Source organism: Neomonachus schauinslandi, chromosome 9 (assembly GCF_002201575.2).
Source record: "Neomonachus schauinslandi chromosome 9, ASM220157v2, whole genome shotgun sequence".
Taxonomy (NCBI): Eukaryota; Metazoa; Chordata; class Mammalia; order Carnivora; family Phocidae; genus Neomonachus; species Neomonachus schauinslandi.
In genome coordinates this window covers 112,715,151-112,734,046 of record NC_058411.1, presented here as the reverse complement: position 1 = coordinate 112,734,046, position 18,896 = coordinate 112,715,151, and the positions used below count along the sequence as shown (strand labels likewise).

General features: G+C 59.0%; 1 protein-coding gene across 1 annotated transcript in view; it reads left to right on the top strand.

The window, feature by feature from the left end:
- CSPG4 (chondroitin sulfate proteoglycan 4) overlaps positions 1-11,605 on the top strand; it is a 35,758-nt gene extending 24,153 nt beyond the window's left edge. The window contains exons 4-10 of the mRNA XM_021693704.1: positions 1,047-1,529; positions 1,909-2,085; positions 3,743-3,941; positions 4,022-4,156; positions 4,286-4,452; positions 8,253-8,436; positions 8,747-11,605. Coding sequence (XP_021549379.1) covers positions 1,047-1,529; positions 1,909-2,085; positions 3,743-3,941; positions 4,022-4,156; positions 4,286-4,452; positions 8,253-8,436; positions 8,747-10,581 — 3,180 coding nt within the window. The 3' untranslated portion in view covers positions 10,582-11,605. The remainder of the gene's footprint in view (positions 1-1,046; positions 1,530-1,908; positions 2,086-3,742; positions 3,942-4,021; positions 4,157-4,285; positions 4,453-8,252; positions 8,437-8,746) is intronic.
- Positions 11,606-18,896: the final 7,291 nt, after the last annotated feature.

The following is an 18,896-nucleotide window of genomic DNA, read 5'->3' as shown; positions in this document are numbered from 1 at the left end:
GACCGAGGAATCTCTGAAGTGGAGCCCGAGAATCTGCATTCTAATAATAAGTTCCCTGGGAGATTTTCATGGGTACAGACTTTGAGGACCAGAAGCCTTGGAGACAGACTTGTTTGATCTCCAGGCTCCCGTGTCCTCAGCTCTTTTCCCAGATCCCAGTCCAGGCTCAGGACCTGGAGAGCTGCTGACCATCCAGGAACCTCACAGAGCAACCACAGGCCTTCCAGCAGGCCTACTGACCCAGTGTGTGACCTCAGGCCAGTCCTTGCCCTCTCTGCCACACTGCCTCTTTCTGAGCCCTTCTGAGTGGTGCTGGCTGTCCGAATTTGGGGGCAGACTGTGACTAAACATGTCTGGCATCAGAAAGGCTTTGCCCTGAAGGAGGCATCATTTGAGCCAGGCTTTGAAGAGTCTGGGGTTTCAGTAGCAGGGAATGAGGGGACAGTATTCCCGGCAGAGAGAACAGAATTCTGGAATACAGACAGTATTCCAGGCAAAGGCACCGGATCAGGAGTGTGAGTTGGGGGTGACGTGTAGCCTTCTGTAGCTGGCCCATCAGGTGAGGGAGCCCGCAGTGGCCCTTGGGCGGGACCTGGGTCTTCTCGCCCCTTAAAGCCTGTAGTGTGTGGCGCCCGTCCCTCTCAGAAGGATGGCACGCCCTCTGGTGGTGAAGAGTAGCAATAGCGGGGGCAGGGGCGGCCTCTGTGTATGTGCGTGTGCATGCGTGTTACAAGGGCGTGTTACGTGTGAGATGTACGTGTGTGTCTGTGTACACACATCAGTGTGTGCTGATATTGCACGTCTGTGTCACTGAATCTGGGGGCATGTGACGGGGTGGGGGCAGCAAGAGGGTACAGCCCCCACCCCCCCACCCCACCCCCCACCCCTGCGACCAGCTGCATGTCTGGGTGGTGTGTGTGTGAGCCTGAGAGCGCGTCTGTGCGTCTAAGCAAGCGGTGGTGTCTGCGGCCCTCCCCGGGACACCGAGGCTGTTCTGGCCACCTAGGGACCATGACAGCCTCCCTCTGTGACCCTCCATTAACCAGGCAGCCCAGGAGGCAGTGGCACCCGCTGACATTGTGTTCTCGGTGAAGACCCCCCCGCGGGCCGGCTACCTGGTGATGCTGTCCCACAGCGCCTCGGCGGCCGGGCCGCCCAGCTTGGACCCGGTGCAGAGCTTCTCTCAGGAGGCGGTGGATGCCGGCAGGGTCCTGTACCTGCACTCCCGCCCGGAGGCCTGGAGGGACGCCTTCTCCCTGGATGTGGCCTCAGGCCTGGGTGCGCCCCTGGAGGGTGTCCGCGTGGAGCTGGAGGTGCTGCCTGCTGCCATCCCCCTGCAGACGCAGAACTTCAGCGTCCCTGAGGGCGGCGCCCGCACGCTGGCCCCTCCGCTGCTCCGAGTCACCGGGCCTTACTTCCCCGCACTGCCAGGCCTGGAGCTGCAGGTGCTAGAGCCACCCCAGCACGGGGCCCTGCGGAGAGAGGACGGTCCCCGAGACGGGACCCTCAGCGCTTTCTCCTGGAAAGAGGTACAGCTCTCAGGGAGGCCCTGGGCGTGCAGCCCGGCTCTCGGCGCAGGGCTGGGGGGAAGCCGTGGGCACTCCCCGTCTGGGCGAGCGGCCCACAGGAGACAGGGCGTTCCCACGGAGGGAAGGCCTCTGCTTTAGATCCCTTACGTCACTCCCTCCTCTCTGGGCAACTGGAAATGACTGTCCCATCTCCCTGACTCCTTCGGTCCTTCACTCTGGGAGAAATGGCTGTCCCCATTTCCACCTGCAGGGACAGAAGCTCTGAAGGAGTCAGGCTCCCCCCACACCCAAAGGCAGAGCAAGAAAGGTGCTCGGCTTGAGGCTCACGCCGCTCTCGGGCCTGCTGGGGCCTGACCTTCAGCCTTGGGCCTGCCTGCAGGTGGAACAGCAGCTGATCCGCTATGTGCACGATGGGAGTGAGACGCTGACAGACAGCTTCGTCCTGGTGGCTAATGCCTCAGAGATGGACCGCCAGAGCCATCCTGTGGCCTTCACTGTCACCATCCTGCCCGTCAACGACCAACCCCCCATCCTCACCAAAAACACAGGCCTGAAGGTGAGAGCAGCCTGGGGTTACCTCCTACATCTCTTCCCAAAGAGAGGTCCAGCACATAGCTTCCCCTCTCTGAGCCTCAGTTTCCTTCTCTGAAGGAAACATGCCTCACTAGGTTGTTGGGAAGAGAGAAGAGTTATTGCACTGAAAATAGAACACAGGTATGAGACTTTGTTATTGAAGACTTATAAGTGCAGCAGGCAGCCTTGTGAATGGCCATCCTTGGCCCTGCTGTTCCCTGGACTCGCCCTCAGTAGGAGGCTTTTTCTATGGCTCAGGACCAGAACTCTTGAAGAAAGTTCTTTCAAGCCCTTAAGGGTGGACTCCAGGTAGAGAGTGGTTAAGCTCCTCACTTGCACCCACAGCCGGTGAAGGCCACACCTTGGCTTCCCGAGCTCCTGCCCCTTACATCCCCACAGAACAGCAGTGCCCTCACTCAGCAGAGGTCAAAGCTGGGGCCCAGGCAGGTCACAACATTTCTCCACGATCACAGAGGTAGTTACTGGTGGAACAGAAAGGGCATGGCTTGACCAAGATCACACAACATAGTGGATGGGCAGGGCCTTGATGCCAGCTTCTAGGGTCAACAGGAGCCATGGAAGGATTCAGAAGAGAGCTGACTTGGGCTGTCTGTGATATGAGGCACTGGACACCTTCGATGGTAGAGGATGTACCTGAGGGAGCAGTGCAGCGGTGGGGAGGCCAGCAGAGTGGTGGGCAAACCGGCTAACAGCTGCCCTGGAACCACAGGCAGATGGTGCTGTGTGGCATCTTGGCCAGCAGGTGATGCTGTCCACCGTGTTTGTGCCAGGAGCCCGGCACTCCACGCGGTGGTCCCCCCTCCGGAGCTTGGCCTGGGGGTAGCCTGGGGCTGGGAGGAGGTGCCCTGGAATCCCAGAGGGCTCGCTTTTCCCTGTATGGGAGCCCCCCCCCCCCGAGGCTGCCCAAGTTGCTGACCCAGCCAGAGTCACGTAACAGGATCCCAGAAATGGGATCCTGCCCTGCTGGCAGGCAGGAGGCCGAGGGGGGCTGCTCTTCGCTCTGAGCATGGGGAGGAGCTGCCCACACCCCTCCCCCACCTGGTTGGGCCTGGGGACTGCACTGAAAACACCTGAGCCCTCATGGCAATGCTGCTTCCATGCCAAGGGACAGGGGCCAACCCTCAGCCCCTCCAGCCTCTGTGCCTCCCATGCCCTCCCTCACCTGGAAGGGGAGCCCATTCATAAGCATCCTGGAGAGGCAAACTCACCATTCCCGGAGTGTGCCCAGCCCATGCCCAGACTCACTATGGAGGGTCTAAATGGAGACCCCCGCCCTGCCAGTGAGACAGAGCCACTCAATGATAGCGGCACAGTCAGTAAGGGCTGGGGTGGGGGGAGTTCTCAGAAGGGAGAGAACTTGGTGAGGGTAAGAGCTGGGGGCTTCCTGACGTCGGGGACATGAGCTGGCCTTGCAGGACAAGCAGGATTAGGGCAGAGAGAAGGGAGCCTGGGCCCTGGGGTGACAGGGGAAGGTGAATGGGGTGGAGGGCCCTTTGTGAGGGGGAGCCCAGCATGGCCCGGGCCTGAGCTGCAGTGTGATGGTGATGGCCTCGGGGCCAGGGAGGAGCAAGGTGGGAGAGCGTGGGGGGGACAGAACCTTCACAGGCCTGTGTCCCCAGATGTGGGAGGGGGCCACGGTGCCCTTCCTTCCAGAGGCCCTTAGGGGCACAGACAGCGACTCAGGACCGGAGGACCTGGTCTACACCATCGAGCAGCCCAGCAACGGGCGGGTGGTGCTGCGGGCGGCGCCAGGCACCGAGGTCCACAGCTTCACCCAGGCCCAGCTAGACGGCGGGCTCGTGCTGTTCTCGCACAGAGGTGGGTACTCAGAGGTGCGGTGCCCTGAGGATGGGGAGCCACCATGGGCCAGCGAGACCCAACTCCACCCCCATCCGCAGGCGCCCTGGACGGCGGCTTCCGCTTCAGCCTCTCCGACGGGGAGCACACTTCCCCCGGACACTTCTTCCGAGTGACGGCCCAGAAGCAGCTGCTTCTCTCCCTGGAGGGCAGCCGGACGCTGACCGTGTGCCCAGGTGGGTCTGCCGAGCACGGCATGCCTTGTAGGCCAGGTGACACGCCAGGGTCACGCTGTTTCGCCAGCAGTCGCAGACCTCGCCCTGGCTCCTGGTCCAAGGCCAACAGGCCCCTTCTGCCTCTCACAGGGTCGGTCCAGCCGCTCAGCAGCCAGAGCCTGAGAGCCAGCTCCAGTGCAGGCACCGACCCCCGGCACCTGCTCTACCGTGTGGTGCAGGGCCCCCGGCTGGGCCGGCTGTTCCATGCCCAGCAGGGCAGCACTGGGGAGGCCCTGGTGAGCTTCACTCAAGCCGAGGTAAGGGCCCAGCTCTCTATAGCCACCACGTAGACTCCATTCAGCCCCGGGTGGCCCGCTCCGCCTGTGGACGTGGACACCGCTCCCACATCGTGGGTAGCAGACACTCCCTGGCCCCACCATGGCCCACGCTGTGCCTGCCTTGCCCTGCGGGAGCCACCAGTCCAGTAGGCAGAGGGTGCGAGAGATCCCGGCCCAGAGCAGGGATAGGGTCCTGGGGCATGGCTTCCAGAAGCCGCAGGTGGACCTTAGGAGCTGGAGAGGGTGCTCTGAGTCAGGGACACTAGGATACCCCCGTGGCTAGTGAGGGGCCGTACTTTGTTCAGGGGTGGAATTTGACATGAAGGCAGCTGTTGGGCTTGTGAGAGATGTGAGCCTAGGGCTCAGGTCAGAAGGCTGCAAGAAGCTGAGCGGATCCTGGGAGCAGATGAGTGGACAGAAAGCAGCCGAAGAGGTTGAAGTGGGAGTGAAGCTGCCATCTCTCTTCAGGGCCTAGCTGTCCAGAGCATGCCAGAGGCCACCGGTTAAACACCAGAACTCTTAGCCATGGGAAGAGGTATACTGCTAGGTTGCTGGGAGCCTCTGCGCCAACTGTGCAGGGGAGGGGGGGGCGGGGGGGCGGGCAGCCATCACTAAAATCAACACCCCTTCCAAGTGCAGGAGGTACTTACTGTGAGTGCCTGGCAGCCTTGGCTCTCTCCAAAGGTAGCGCAAGTGGGGAACTTTCAGGCATCAGTGAAAGAGGTGGCTCTAACAAGGGGTACACGGCAAACGGTCTCACGTCGGCATCCCCCGGGCCCAGGTTTTCTGTTCTCATGAACCCCTGGCTTCTGCCCAGATCTCCTTCCCACAGCAAGGGATTCAGCAGGGTGGCGGCTGCAACAGCTAAGCACCCTGAGTCCCTGGGAGCCACTGTCATCGGATGCCCAGGAAGGGGGAGGGAAGAGGACCAGGCCCTCAGGGTCCCGCCCCCACCCACAGTGCTTTCCCCACACCCCAGCAATACGTGGGATGAACGTGAATGGCCACCAGGGGGGCAGGATGGCAGTGCCACCCTGGGAAGCTGGGAAGAGGCTTCGTGGCAGAGACTTTGTCCTGGCTTTGGGGCAGGGGCAGGGCAGGACTGGGTCGTGTCTTGACAGCACCATTGTCCTGCAATACTGAGTTGGGTGGGGCAGGGATCAGGTGTCCCGTTTTGCAGAGAAGGAAACTGAGGCTTACGGAGATCAGGTGACTATTCAGAGCACACGGCTAGTAAGAGGCAAAACCAGGATTATGGCTTCTGACTGCTAGTCCAAGATTGCTCTCACAAGAGGACCCCGCTTGCTCCCAGAGCTCAGAGACCCCTCCCCATCTTGCCTGTGATTTGCCTCACCCCCAGTCAGACACCTCCCATCCACAGAAGTTCCTGTAGGCATCCATCCTCCCACCCCACTCCTGGGGGTCTCCACTTCCTGCCACCCTTCAGCCTGAGCCAGAGGTTACAGCTGACAGTCCCTGCGGGCCACATCTGGCCCACAGATGTGTTTTATTTGGCCTGCATGAGGCATTTAATATTTTTAAATTAATGGTCAACATATAACCTTTGGGGGATTTCACACATAGACACACACACACACACACACACACACACACAAAAGCCTGATTTCCAGTTTCTTTTTTTTTTTTTTTAAGATTTTATTCATTTGAGAGAATGAGTGCAAGTAGGGGGGAGGGGCAGAGGGAGAAGCAGACTCCCCGCTGATCGGGGAGCCCAACATGGGGCTCGATCCCAGGACCCTGGGATCATAACCTGAGCTGAAGGCAGATGCTTAACCATCTGAGCCACCCAGGCGCCTGTGATTTCCAGTTTTTTGAAAGGCTGTGTTCCCTCCTACAGCCATCAGCTGAGGAGTAGCCACCCCTTTCACCCAGGCTCTGCTCCCCCTTTAGAACCAAGGTGATCCCCCTTCAGCATGTGGGTGGGGAACTGCTCACCAGGTCATCACTACCCTGCGGTCCTAGAGTCTCCCACACGCTGGGACCCTGGGTTCCATCTCAGTATTGCACAGCCCTGTTTTTCTGAGAAGAAGAAATAGATAAGCCACGAGGACACATTTGGATTAGCAGGGGGAGGGAGCATAAGTGAGGAATATCCCCAGGTGTTTACCAGGCATACAGCCCTGGAGAACAGCAGGTATGGTGGCAGTGGGTAGGAGGTGAGGTTGCAGGGTAAGGGGCCAGAGTGGGATCTTTGTGGTCAAAGGAGGAGCCGCTGTACTATCTGAGCAAGAAGGACATTAACCTTAACTTAGACTTTAAAAGTCTCACTCTGGCTTCAATGTTAAGAACAACTATAGGGGAGGGTTCAGGGGCCAAAGCTGGGACACAGGAGGCCATGGCAATAATCCAGGCCAGAAGTGATGGCATGGGAGAGAGGGAGGAGTCAGGGATGACTCCAGGGGTTTGGGCCCGAGCCACTGCAAGAACAGGGCTGCCATCCTGTGAAGCAGGAGGACGAGCAGGGGTACACAGGTCAGGAGTGGGTCTGCTGCAGGCCACCTTTGAGCCAGCCCTAGACATCCACACGGAGCTGCCAGAAAGCAAGTGGAAATGTGAGTCTGGAGTTTGGCAGAGAGCAGTCTGGGATGGAGATAGAAGTAAGGGGGTCATCTGCAGAGCTGACCTAGGAGGGCACATAGGATGTGCCTGTAGATGGAGAAGACTCTAAAGGCCAAGCTATAGATATTGGAGAGAAGAGGGGGGAGAACGGAGTCTGTGAAGGAGCAATTAACGAGGCAGGAGGAAAACATGAGAGTGGGACACGCTGGAAGCCAGCGGATGGTAGAGGAAGGAATGCACAATTATGTCCAATGCTGCCAAGCAGGTGAGTGACACGAGGCCCATGAACCCACCATTGGATCTAACAATGCAGATGCTGTGGGCACCTTTGGGTGAGAACAGGAGGAAAGGCGTGGGTAGACTGCACTCAGGACAGCATGCGGGAGATTATAGACTCTTCTTTTTGGAGTTTTGCTGTAATGGAGAGCAAAATGGAGGAGAGGGGTGACAAATTTGGTGGAAAAAGTAAAGTCATGAGTCTTTTCTTTAAGAGGGAAGAAAGGGGCGCCTGGCAGGCATGGTCAATTAAGCATCTGAGTCAGTTTCGGCTCAGGTCACGATCTCAGGGTCGTGATCTCAGGGTTGTGATCTCAGGGTCGTGGGATCGAGCCCTGCGTTGGGCTCTGTGCTTAGCGCAGAGCTTGCTGGAGTTTCTCTCTCTGCCCCTCTCCTCTGCACGCGCACAGGCTCTTGCTCTCTCTCTCTCTCAAAAAATAAATAAATACATCTTTAAAAGAAAAAAAAAATGGAAGTGGAAGAGAGAATAACATGGTTGAGTAATGATGGGAATGTTCCCTTTTGGGGGGAAATTGTTGCCATAGGAGAAAGAAGGAAGATGGTAAACTGGTGTCTTCAGTGGGGAAGAGGGGCAGGGACCCAGGGCAGAAGTGGAAGGACCAGCTGTCCACAGAAGCGATAGAATACTGCTTTCCCTGGGGGCTCAGAGAGGTGAGGTGATTTGCCTGAGGTGGCAGAGCCCAGATAAGGCATCGGGCTCCAGGGCCAGTCTCCTCACTGCCACATGACTGCCCATGTGACCCACTGGTGAGGGAGAGCACGGGTTACAGACATGGGCCGGGGAGAGCCAGGAGAGCCGAGAGTGAGGCTGGGCACGGAGGGCTCGTCAAGGAGCCTGGAAGGGGCTCCTGGGCGCCACGGGCTCAACCTGCCTCTAATCCCAAAATGGGGTGCCCCCACAGGTGTATGCTGGGAATGTTCTATATGAGCACGCGATGCCTCCTGAGCCCTTCTGGGAGGTCCACGATACCCTGCAGCTCCAGCTGTCGTCACCCCCTGCCCCCGATGTGGCCACCACCCTTGTTGTGGCTGTGTCTTTTGAGGCTGCCTGTCCCCGGCGCCCCAGCCGCCTCTGGAGGAACCAAGGTGAACCGCATGATGGGCTGGCACAGTTGGGGGGACCCTGGGCGGGTCCAGAGAGGAGGGGACACAAGATCGGGGTCAACAGCTCCCATGTCAGTCCCCAGGACCTGGGAAGTTAAGGGAGGGTGAGAAGGTGGGGACACTTTGAGGTCAGAGAGGAGACATGATCCTCATCCTCCAGGGGACCCTGAACCCCACCCTGGGGTACCTGGTCTGAGGGAAAAGGCACAACCTTGCCGTGGAGGTCCTGGTCTGAGGCTCTGAGGCCTTTCTTCAGTGGACAGGACCTTCATAGCCTCCGTCCCACCCCCAGGTCTCTGGGTCCCCGAAGGCCAGAGGGCTGAGATCACCACGGCCGCCCTCGATGCCTCCAACCTCCTGGCCAGCGTTCCGTCACCCCAGCGCCCAGAGCATGACGTACTCTTCCAAATCACACAGTTCCCCACCCGGGGCCAGCTGTTGGTGTCTGAGGAGCCCCTCCACGCTGGCCGGCCCCACTTCCTGCAGTCCGAGCTGGCTGCAGGGCAGCTGGCCTACGCCCACGGCGGTGGGGGCACCCAGCAGGATGGCTTCCGATTCCGTGCCCACCTCCAGGGGCCGGCGGGGGCCTCCGTGGCGGGACCCCAAACCTCAGAGGCCTTCGCCATCACCGTGCGGGACGTGAACGAGCAGCCACCTCGGCCACAGGCGTCCGTGCCGCTCCAGCTCACCCGGGGCTCCCGCGCGCCCGTCTCGCGGGCCCAGCTCAGCGTGGTGGACCCGGACTCGGCGCCCGGGGAGATAGAGTACGAGGTGCAGCGCGCCCCCCTCAACGGCTTCCTGAGTCTGGCGGGGGCCGGCCCAGGGCCCGTGACCCGCTTCACGCAGGCCGACGTGGACGCCGGGCGGCTGGCCTTCGTGGCCAACGGGAGCAGCGTGGCCGGCATCTTGCGGCTGAGCGCATCCGACGGGGCCAGCCCTCCCGTGCTCGTGTCCCTGGCCGTGGATGTCTTGCCGTCGGCCATCGAGGTGCAGCTGCGTGCGCCCCTAGAGGTGCCACAGGCCCTGGGGCGCTCCTCACTGAGCCGGCAGCAGCTGCAGGTAGTGTCAGACCGGGACGAGCCGGATGCTGCCTACCACCTCTCCCAGGGGCCCCGGTTCGGGCAGCTGCTTGTGGCCGGGCAGCCCGCCGCCACCTTCAGCCAGCTCCAGGTAGACCAGGGGGAGGTGGTCTTCGCCTTCACCAACTTCTCCTCCTCTCGCGACCACTTCAGCATCCTGGCGCTGGCCCGAGGTGCCAACGCGTCAGCCACAGTGAACGTCACCGTCAGGGCTCTGCTGCGCATGGGAGCGGGTGGGCCGTGGCCCCAGGGGGCCACCCTGCGCCTGGACTCCACTGTCCTAGATGCTGGCGAGCTGGCCAACCACACGGGTAGTGTGCCCCGTTTCCGGCTCCTGGCAGGACCCCGGCATGGCTACGTGGTCCGCGTGCCCCGGGCCAGGACGGAGCCCAGGGACAGCCAGCTTGTGGAGCAATTCACCCAGCGGGACCTTGAGGATGGAAGGCTGGGGCTGGAGGTAGGCAGGCCGGAAGGTCGGTCCCCCGGCCCCGCGCGCGACCGTCTCACTCTGGAGCTCTGGGCGCAGGGTGTCCCCCCCGCCGTGGCCTCGCTGGACTTTGACACTGAGCCTTACAATGCGGCCCGACCCTACAGCGTGGCCCTGCTCAGTCTCCCCGAGCCTGCTCAGACAGAGGCAAGGAAACCAGAGAGCAGCACCCCCACGGGGGAGCCAGGCCCATTCGCCTCCAGCCCCGTGCCCACTGTGGCCAGTGGGGGCTTCCTGGGCTTCCTGGAGGCCAATATGTTCAGTGTCATCATTCCCGTGTGCCTGGTCCTCCTGCTCCTGGCACTCATTCTGCCCCTGCTCTTCTACCTCCGCAAACGCAACAAGACGGGCAAGCACGACGTCCAGGTCCTGACTGCCAAGCCCCGCAATGGCCTAGCCGGCGACACCGAGACCTTCCGCAAGGTAGAGCTGGGCCAAGCCATCCCGCTTACAACGGTGCCCAGCCAGGGGCCCCCAGCAGGGGGCCAGCCCGACCCAGAGCTGCTGCAGTTCTGCCGGACACCCCACCCTGCTCTCAAGAACGGCCAGTACTGGGTGTGAGGCCTGGCCTGGGCCCAGATGCTGATCAGGCCGGGGACAGGCTTGCTCGGGCCCTGGCCCCATTGCTCCCATGCCCTGGCGCTGAGTATCCCGAGAGCCAGAGATACCTGGGGACATGTGCAGTGGAGGGTGCTGGGAGGAAGTCCCAGGGGTCCGGGACCAAATAGAGTCAAGAGCTGGAATCCCCCCAGCTTTCTCCATGCCTAGAGAACTGCAAGGGGGCAGGCCAAGGTCAGAGGCATGCTTGGAGTCAGTCCCCCTGCCCTGGAGCTAGTTTGGGCTGTCAAAACCAGAGTGACCTCCTAGATACGTCAGGATTCTGGATCCTGGGTCTGTGATCTTGGGTAAGTCACAGCTGACCCAGGCTGCTAAAAGGGCAAGGAGAGGAGAGGGTCGGGGAGATAGACGGGGATTCCTGGCTTTTCCACTCCAAGACAGGCCTCCCTTTGTCTCTGTCCCAGAGTTGATGGGAAAACTTTTTCCCCTGGTTTTTTAGGGAGATGGTATTCCCTGGAGTAGAGGGCAGGAGGAGGGAGCCCCTCCACTCTCTAGGAGACATAAGCCAGTAGAATAACATATTCAGGGTGCGAGATGGGGTGGGTTGCTCTGGGGATGGGTTTATTTAAGGGGGATTGCGAGGAAGCTATTTAATACAGTGTCGAGCTAGCCCAGACTGATGGAGCCCCTGAGAGTGTGGGATGGAGGAAGGTCTGAGGCCAGTTCATACCCAGAGCCCCACCTTGACAGGCTGAGGGCTAGGTAGGCAGTATGGGTCTGTGGCCCCAGACCAGGCTGGGCTGTGGAGGGGGCAGGGTCTCAGGCCCGGGGCCGCTGCAATGTCTGTGCTCGCCCAAGGACTGGGGGGTGAGCAGCTGGGGGCACTCAACTCCATGGGGCCTGGATAAATGGTGCTGTGGAGGTTCTGGACAGCTGTGTGTTATTTGTCTGACCATGCACTGGGCCCTTGTCCACACCGGCCTGCACTCCCCAGGGGCAGGCTGTCCCACCAGGCCCCAGCTGCACTCTGGACAGGGCCACATGAGCCCTAAATTTCCACCTCCAGGGGCCTTTCAAATCTCCTCTGTCCCCACCTGTGTAGGCAGGTGGGCCAGTCTTTGTGGGATGGGACCAAAGCCCTTTAGTTTAGTAGAGATAGGCTAGGCCCCCTCCGAGGAGCTCAAAGAAACAATGAAATCAGGAGATGTATTCAGTGTCCCAGCCATAGATTTCTTAGCCTGAGTTTTGGCCTCCACAGCCTCATCCCTCTGCACCTACCTCTCAAGCGGTTGGAGTAGCAAAGGTCAGGAGACAGGAACGTAGGGATCCCAAGTCTGGGACCTGGTGCTTCGGGGGAGACGAAGGGACCACCACTGGTGCCTTCCCTTGACTCCCTGGAGATTTTCACAAGGAAGATTTCTATTGGTCTCCACCCCCCAACAAGAAGACCAAGAAAGGGTGCTCCTCCTCGGAGGCAGGGTAAGCAGCAAGGATTCTGAAAAGCCAGCTGTCCCGAAAGGCTGTCCTCTGGTTAGAGAGGGATTTGAGATACAGGGTCTCCAGAAGACCCTCTATGAGCTACTAAGGAGTCACCACCTTCTGCCCCTCTCCCTTTTGAGGGTTATGGGCAATGAGGACAGATTCTGGGTCCCAGGTGACACTGCCTGGCAGTAAGCTGAAGTCCTCAGAGGAAACGCAGCGTGGGAGGTGTGCAAGCTCTGGGGTGTCAGAGCCCGGGGCCTGAGCACAGCTAGATTGGGGGTGGAGAGCCCCAGCCAGCACTTGACAGCTGACCGGTGTCTGGGGAGCAGAATCACTTCTTCCCTGTGTCTCCATATCGGTAACATCTGAACCAGGAACTAGGGCAAGAGAGGAAACTCCCTCCTCCCCACTGTGCTGCCCCTAGAGTACCTGCCAGGACGCCTCTCAGCAGCCCCTTCCCATCCCGGCATCCCCCAGATCCTCCTCCACTCACAAGATTGGGGCAGGTCACCTGGAATCCTGGCATATCACTGCTGAAAGGGCCCCCAGGGGACCAAGGGCCGCCTGAGAATAGAGAGGGTGCTGTCCAGTCACACACAGCCAGGCAGCATTAGAATAGACCAGACCCCAAGGCCCAGCCAGCTCTTCTTGCCACACTGAAGAGCCTGCACCCAAGGCCCGTCACCAGGGCCCATAGATGAGGGCCCCCACAGAGATCCCTCTACACCAGAAGCTCAAAATCCTGGCCTGGCTTCCTGCTACAGCCTAGTCTCTCTGGCACCCCTCGGGCCAGCCTCATACAAGGGGCCCTGCTAAGGGTGTCTCCACACTACATCCCACGCGCTCTGCCCTGCCTCTTCCTGGAGCTCGGGGCCGGATCCTCAGGGCCCTAATATCTGGCGCCAGTCTCCACCCAGGGCGACCAGTTTCCCTGGGAGTGTAAGCTGAGACAAGGGTGACAGACCCGCCAGGCAGGATCTGGCCTCATCTCCTATTTCCCTCCCCCCGCCCCAAGACTGACGACACCCTCTGCGTTCGCTCAGCCCAGCCTGCCCTGCCCACCCCCCCAGGGAGCTGGCACAGGCTGACACTGCCCCAGCTCCTTTCAGCCCATGCTGGACAGTGGGCTAGTACCCAGGGCATTGTGCACACAGCGCCATGAGGACCTGGGAGAGGGTCTTCCACTGGAACGCCAAACTTGGAACCCACTCTAAATGTGGGGCCTCGATTTATGTAAATCCCTTGCAGATTTCAGATAGGCACCCAAGGCTTAAGGGGATTGCTATCCACTTTGCAAAATAACTCACTATCCCCTTACTTAAGAAGCTAGCTCCTCCCAGGCACTGAGATAGAAGCGAACCTGTGCACAAGAGTTTAGGAATATCTGGGAGCACTCTGACCCTCTTCTTCACACACACACACGCACACACACACACACACACTGCACTTACACACACAGCTGTGTACCTTTAGACCTTCAGACACACAGCACACACCTGCCTATGTAATACATCCGCCCACACAGAGATACAGGTGCACGCACAAGCTTCGGAGCTAAGTACTCCTCACCTGCGGGCCCCCTACAGTCCTCAGAGCTGGCCATGTGGAGCCAAGGGCTAGGACTCCCTGACCATCCAGAGACCCAAACTGACATCAGCAGAGCCAGGAAGTGGAACCACAGCAGGCGGGGGTGTGGGGAACAGGGGGATGGCCAGAGGGCCCAGTTCTTGGGGTCCCCAGCTTGGAAGTCCTGCCCACCACCCAAAATGCTTTAGCCTCTTAGATGCTAAAGAAGGGGCTCCCTTAAGCCCCTCTCCTCATGCTAGGAGCTGGCCCTTCAAGTGGAGCTGCTATGGCAGCTGTGGACCCCACAGAGCTGGAACCATCATCCCCCAAGAGGAAGCACGAGGCATGGATCTGCACCCCCTCAACTCCACCTCTCCCGATGGGGGTGGGAACTGCCAGGGATGCTGGCATCTTCTTCTGGGCCCTGAAGATTCAGGATCTTAAAGGAATGGAGGTACTTCAGCAGCTCCCAGAATGCTCCGGTTAGGTCTCCCGTTCCTTGCCAGAATAGGTGAGGAAGCCCTGGCAAAGGATTGGAGCCAGGATGGGAACCAGACCTGCTGGAGGCCTCTCTCCACAGCCCCTCTCCTTCCTCGTTAGTATAGTGGTGAGTATCCCCGCCTGTCACAGCCCCTCTCCTACTCAAGGTTCCCTTGGAGTTAACACCATCCCTGTCACTAAACCACTAGGATTAGTGGGGCATTGGCAAGGGCATTTTGTGCCAAAAATGCTGTGGGAGATGCCCATAGGAGTCCACCCAGCCCTTCCGAAGAGTCCCAGACATGCCACTGAGTAACTACCACACCATGACGTGTGCCCTAACCCAAGGCGTGTCAACAGGCTGCTGAGGGAAGCCCATCGTGGGAAGGCAGCTGGCTCTGCCTGCTTCCCTCTTTCCTGAGAGTGTGGAATCTTTCCACGGAAGGGACAGCCATGCGGCTGCTAAAGCTGAGCATGCCCAGCTACCTCGTGGTCTCATTGCCCTTCTCGGTGTCGTGAGGTACAATACTTATGATAGCTGCTGTCCTCATTAAGGATACCAGCTCCTCAGGGCGCCCCGGGGGGCTCAGCCGGTTAAGCGTCCAACTCTTGATTTTGGCTTGGGTCATGATCTCAGGGTGGTGAGACTGAGCCCTGTGCTGGGTGTGGAGCCTGCTTAAAATACTCTCTCCCTCTGCCTCTTTGCCCCTCCCCTCATGCACGTGCTCTCTTAAAAAAAAAAAAAAATGCCACCTCCTCAGAGGGCCGCCAGGATAACTGGTGGGTTGTTGTGCCGTGTTCCTTCACAATGCAGATGTTCTAAGACCCCCCGAAGACAAAAGTAACTCTTGGTCAAATCATCCTATGGCCAAGAAGGGACTTTTCTACCCAAACATAGCCTCAGCTGGGGGCTCAAGGAGCTCGCTCCCATGCCCCTCAACCTGAGCACTGCCAGCTCTGTTAGCCCAAAGCCTAGAGCTAATCCCAAGGCTTCCTTTGGATGCCTTGTGAGGTCACAGAGGACTAAGTCTTTGTTGCTCAAAGTGCGGTCCATGGACCAGGAGCACCAGAAGCATGTGGGAGCTTGTTAGAAATAAGAACTCCTGGGCACCTGGGTGGCTCAGTTGGTTAAGCGACTGCCTTCGGCTCAGGTCATGATCCTGGAGTCCCTGGATCGAGTCCCGCATCGGGCTCCCTGCTCGGCAGGGAGTCTGCTTCTCCCTCTGACCCTCCCCCCTCTCATGTGCTTGCTCTCTCTCATTCTCTCTCTCTCAAATAAATTAAAAAAAAAAAAATCTTTAAAAAAAAAAAAGAAATAAGAACTCCTGGAACCTGGCTGGCTCAGTCAGAAGAGCGAGCGTGCGACTCTTGATCTCAGGGTTGTGAGTTCGAGCCCCACGTTGAGTGGGACATTACTTAAAAATAAAATCTTCAAAAAAGAAAAAAAAAAAAGAGGACTCTAAGGCCTCACCCCAGATCAGCTGAAACAGACTCTGCATTTTAACAAATACTAAAGTTTAAGACACTTTGACTTAGGTCCTTCACCTCCAAATGGAGAAACAGAGCTGAGAGAGGCAGGGACCAGGCCAAGATCATAGTAAGTCAATGACAGAGCTAGAAAGAAGTCAGACCCCATGATCCAGTTCCAGAGTTTTGTCTTTCAACTCAAGCTGTCCATCCTTCTTCCCCACACTCTTCTGAAGTCCCTATGTCCCCTGCAGATTTGGGCGGACAGGGTTCTGTTGTGGGGATTCCTGCTCAGGGGCCTCCACTGAGGACAAAAAGGAAGCAGAGGAGGACGAGGCTGGTAGCCAGGCCTGATCCAGTGGGGAGGGTCTGCAGAAGAAGCCCACTTCCACCCTCACCTCCCAAAGACAGGTTCCCTGGAAAATGCAGCAGCCCCCTACCACCCTGCCTTCTGCAGTCCAGCTAGTCCCTCCCTCCCCACCTGTCCGGGTTCCACCTGCAGAAGGAGGGACAGAAGGAGGGGTCTGGCCAAGGCCCCCCAGTCAGTGCATTGGGTCTCCCCCACAGTAGAGCATCGGCAGGCAGCAGAGGAAGGACAAAGAAGCTACCTGTCAGGCCACTGCGTGGGCCCGGTCAAGAAGGAGGGCATGGGCCTCCCATAGCACTCTGTCCTGTCCTGCAGAGGGAGACTGGACCACTACCTGTCCCTTCTGGACCCCAGAACAAATGCTTGGCCCCCCAGCCAGCATGCTGTCTTGGTGCTGTGCGTGCCTTTGGAGCCCCCAACTGCCCTCCCCCCACAGGCTGCTGAGGCCCCCAGCCCCCTGTCCTTGCAGTAAACATAGGTCAAGGCTGTGTGCCCACCGGGGGCAATGTCCAGCTGGCCCCGGGGCTAGGTATATAGCTGATGCTCGGTAAACATCTACTGCCAGCATATAGCCCCTCCTTTCCCACTGTCCAAAAGGTCTCTAACCATGATCCCACCCAGACCCCATATCCTGACTTCCCATCTGGTTCCCCTGGCTTCCCTCATCTCTAGGAGTGCTAGCAGGGCTCCCAACCACTGCTCTGGCCCCCAGACCCCTCCCAGAGCCCAGGCAGGCCTGGCCCCAGGTCCTAAGTTTCTAAGGAGCAGGTTTAATCTGTCACTGCCAGACTCTTGAGCACTCACTTCTCTCTTCCTCCATACGCACCAGCGGCTCCCTCCTACCAGATACCTGGGGTCTAGCTGTCAGAAGCACATGGGCAGAACACTTTGACCAAATCATATGTGGGAGCCTACCACCGATGGACTCAAACTGATTAAATGGGACAGGAGGAGGAGACAACCCAGAACCGCCTTACACTTGCCTTCCCCTGCCGCTACACGTCCTCCTCAGAGCTCCAGGAGCCACTGGCCACTGTGCCCGCTGTTCTAACCACTGTAGGGCTCACCTGATCCCAACCTTCAGAGACCAGCCAAGGGTGCCCCCACCTTTACCTGACCCAGAAGACCCTGCATTCAGTTCAGGTCTCAGAGTCCCAGCCTACCTCCTGGAGGCTCAAAACCCTTCCAGATGCCAAAGATGCATCTTTTAGAGATGCCTCAGGGCAAGTGTGAGTGAGCCAGGGATGCTGGACATGCTGGCCAGAGCAGAGACCTCCAAGCACCAGAGAGCAGCAGGGAGAACCCTGCTGGGTCTTGCTGGGGAAGGTGGAGCCTTTTCTAAAGGGCTGTTGGTTGAGCAAGCAGGCAGGTGGGTGAGGCTGGCGGAGCCTGAGCACTCCTGGAAGGCTGTGAGTCAGGGCGGAAGGGCTCCTCCTGAGTCAGCCCTGCTAAAAGGTTGCCCTGTGGGCGTGGCTCCTGAGCTAGGCAACTGGGGCGTGACTGGTGGACCCAAGAAGGTTCCAGGCCCTGGGAATTCAGCCCCTCTGCCCCATGAGCTGCCTGAGAAGCTCAGTCTGGGGATAGAAGCCATGAACTAAAGGAGGGAGGGCAGCGATGGTGACTGTGCCTGCCCAGTGAACTTGTACAAGTCCACCCACCTGTGGATGGGATGTGTGACCCTAGCAAGTACGGACCCAGGCCTGGGAGAGCTTGCTACCTGCTTTCTGCCTACGGCCCTGCCTCCTGTCTTCGTTTCTGCCCAGTTCCCAGTTCCTACTGCCAGGAACAGTAGGTGATTAGCCACAGGCCCCACCCCCTGCCTGAATGAGAACCTCTCGACGCAGTGCAACTGACCAAGGCTGCTTTTCCAAGTGTTGTGGCAAAGCTCTTAGAACAGCACCAGGCACATAGAAAATGCTCAATAAATGTTGACTATTATTATCAGTGCTGTTATGATGGTGGTTATTACTGAATCGCCTAGCATATGGGTCTGGCATATTGGAGAAGTTTAACAAATGGTCAAATTGACATTATTGTTATTACTATAATTTATTACAGCCATCACAGTGCCTGGCGCAGAGTAAGTGCTAAACAAATGCTCAGTCCTGGAGCATTTGGAAATTCCCCATTTGGAAAAGAGGGACATCAAGGCAGGGAGAGTGAGGTGTGCAGAAGGGGTCAAGTTCTGCCTAGAAGCTGGCAGCCATGCTGACCTCCCTTCCTCCATCCCACCCCATTGATCCAGAAGACCTCGGAGGAGGCTTGACCCCAGGGACCCAAGAGGGAGGAGTTGCACCTGAACCTGCCTGGCCGGTGGAGGAGGGCAGGGTGGGAGAGAGGGTGGGCCCAGGGAAGGCCAGAACACAGGGGCTTCCCGGAGAGGGGAGACTGGGCTATGCCTGAGGGACAGAATGCCAAGCTTAAAGCGGAACACAAGGACAGGGGCCAGATGATGTGGAGCCAAATGGCCGAGAAGACCGGCCCCGGAGCAGACAGGGGCTCTGGGGATCAGGCTTAGAGAAGCTCCTGTGGAACTCCCAGTCTGATAGGGAGTAGCCCCCCAGAGTCAAGCTGGTGCCGGGCTGGAAGCTTGTTCTTTCCCACTGCCCTCCGGCCAGGGCTGACCCTTTAAGATGCAGAACTGGGGTGGGGAGCAGGGGACTGCTGGGCCCCTGGGCCAGAACTCTGCACCCAGGTCCCCCCCCCACCCAGTTTGAGTGACCTCGGCTGCCCAACTTCCCAGGGGTCACCCTGGGAGCCTTAGGAGTCAGCCAGGTTGGAATACCACCACCCCTCCTACATAGCTAGCCACCCCCACCCAGCTGATGCCACCCCAGCCCAGGGAGGGAGGAGGCTGTCTGCTCGGCCACCTGGGATGGCACAGCCTCCTACTAGTCAGAGAAGGACAAGGAGTGGCTCTCCGGGCCACCCTGGCCTCAGACCCAGCCCTCCAAAG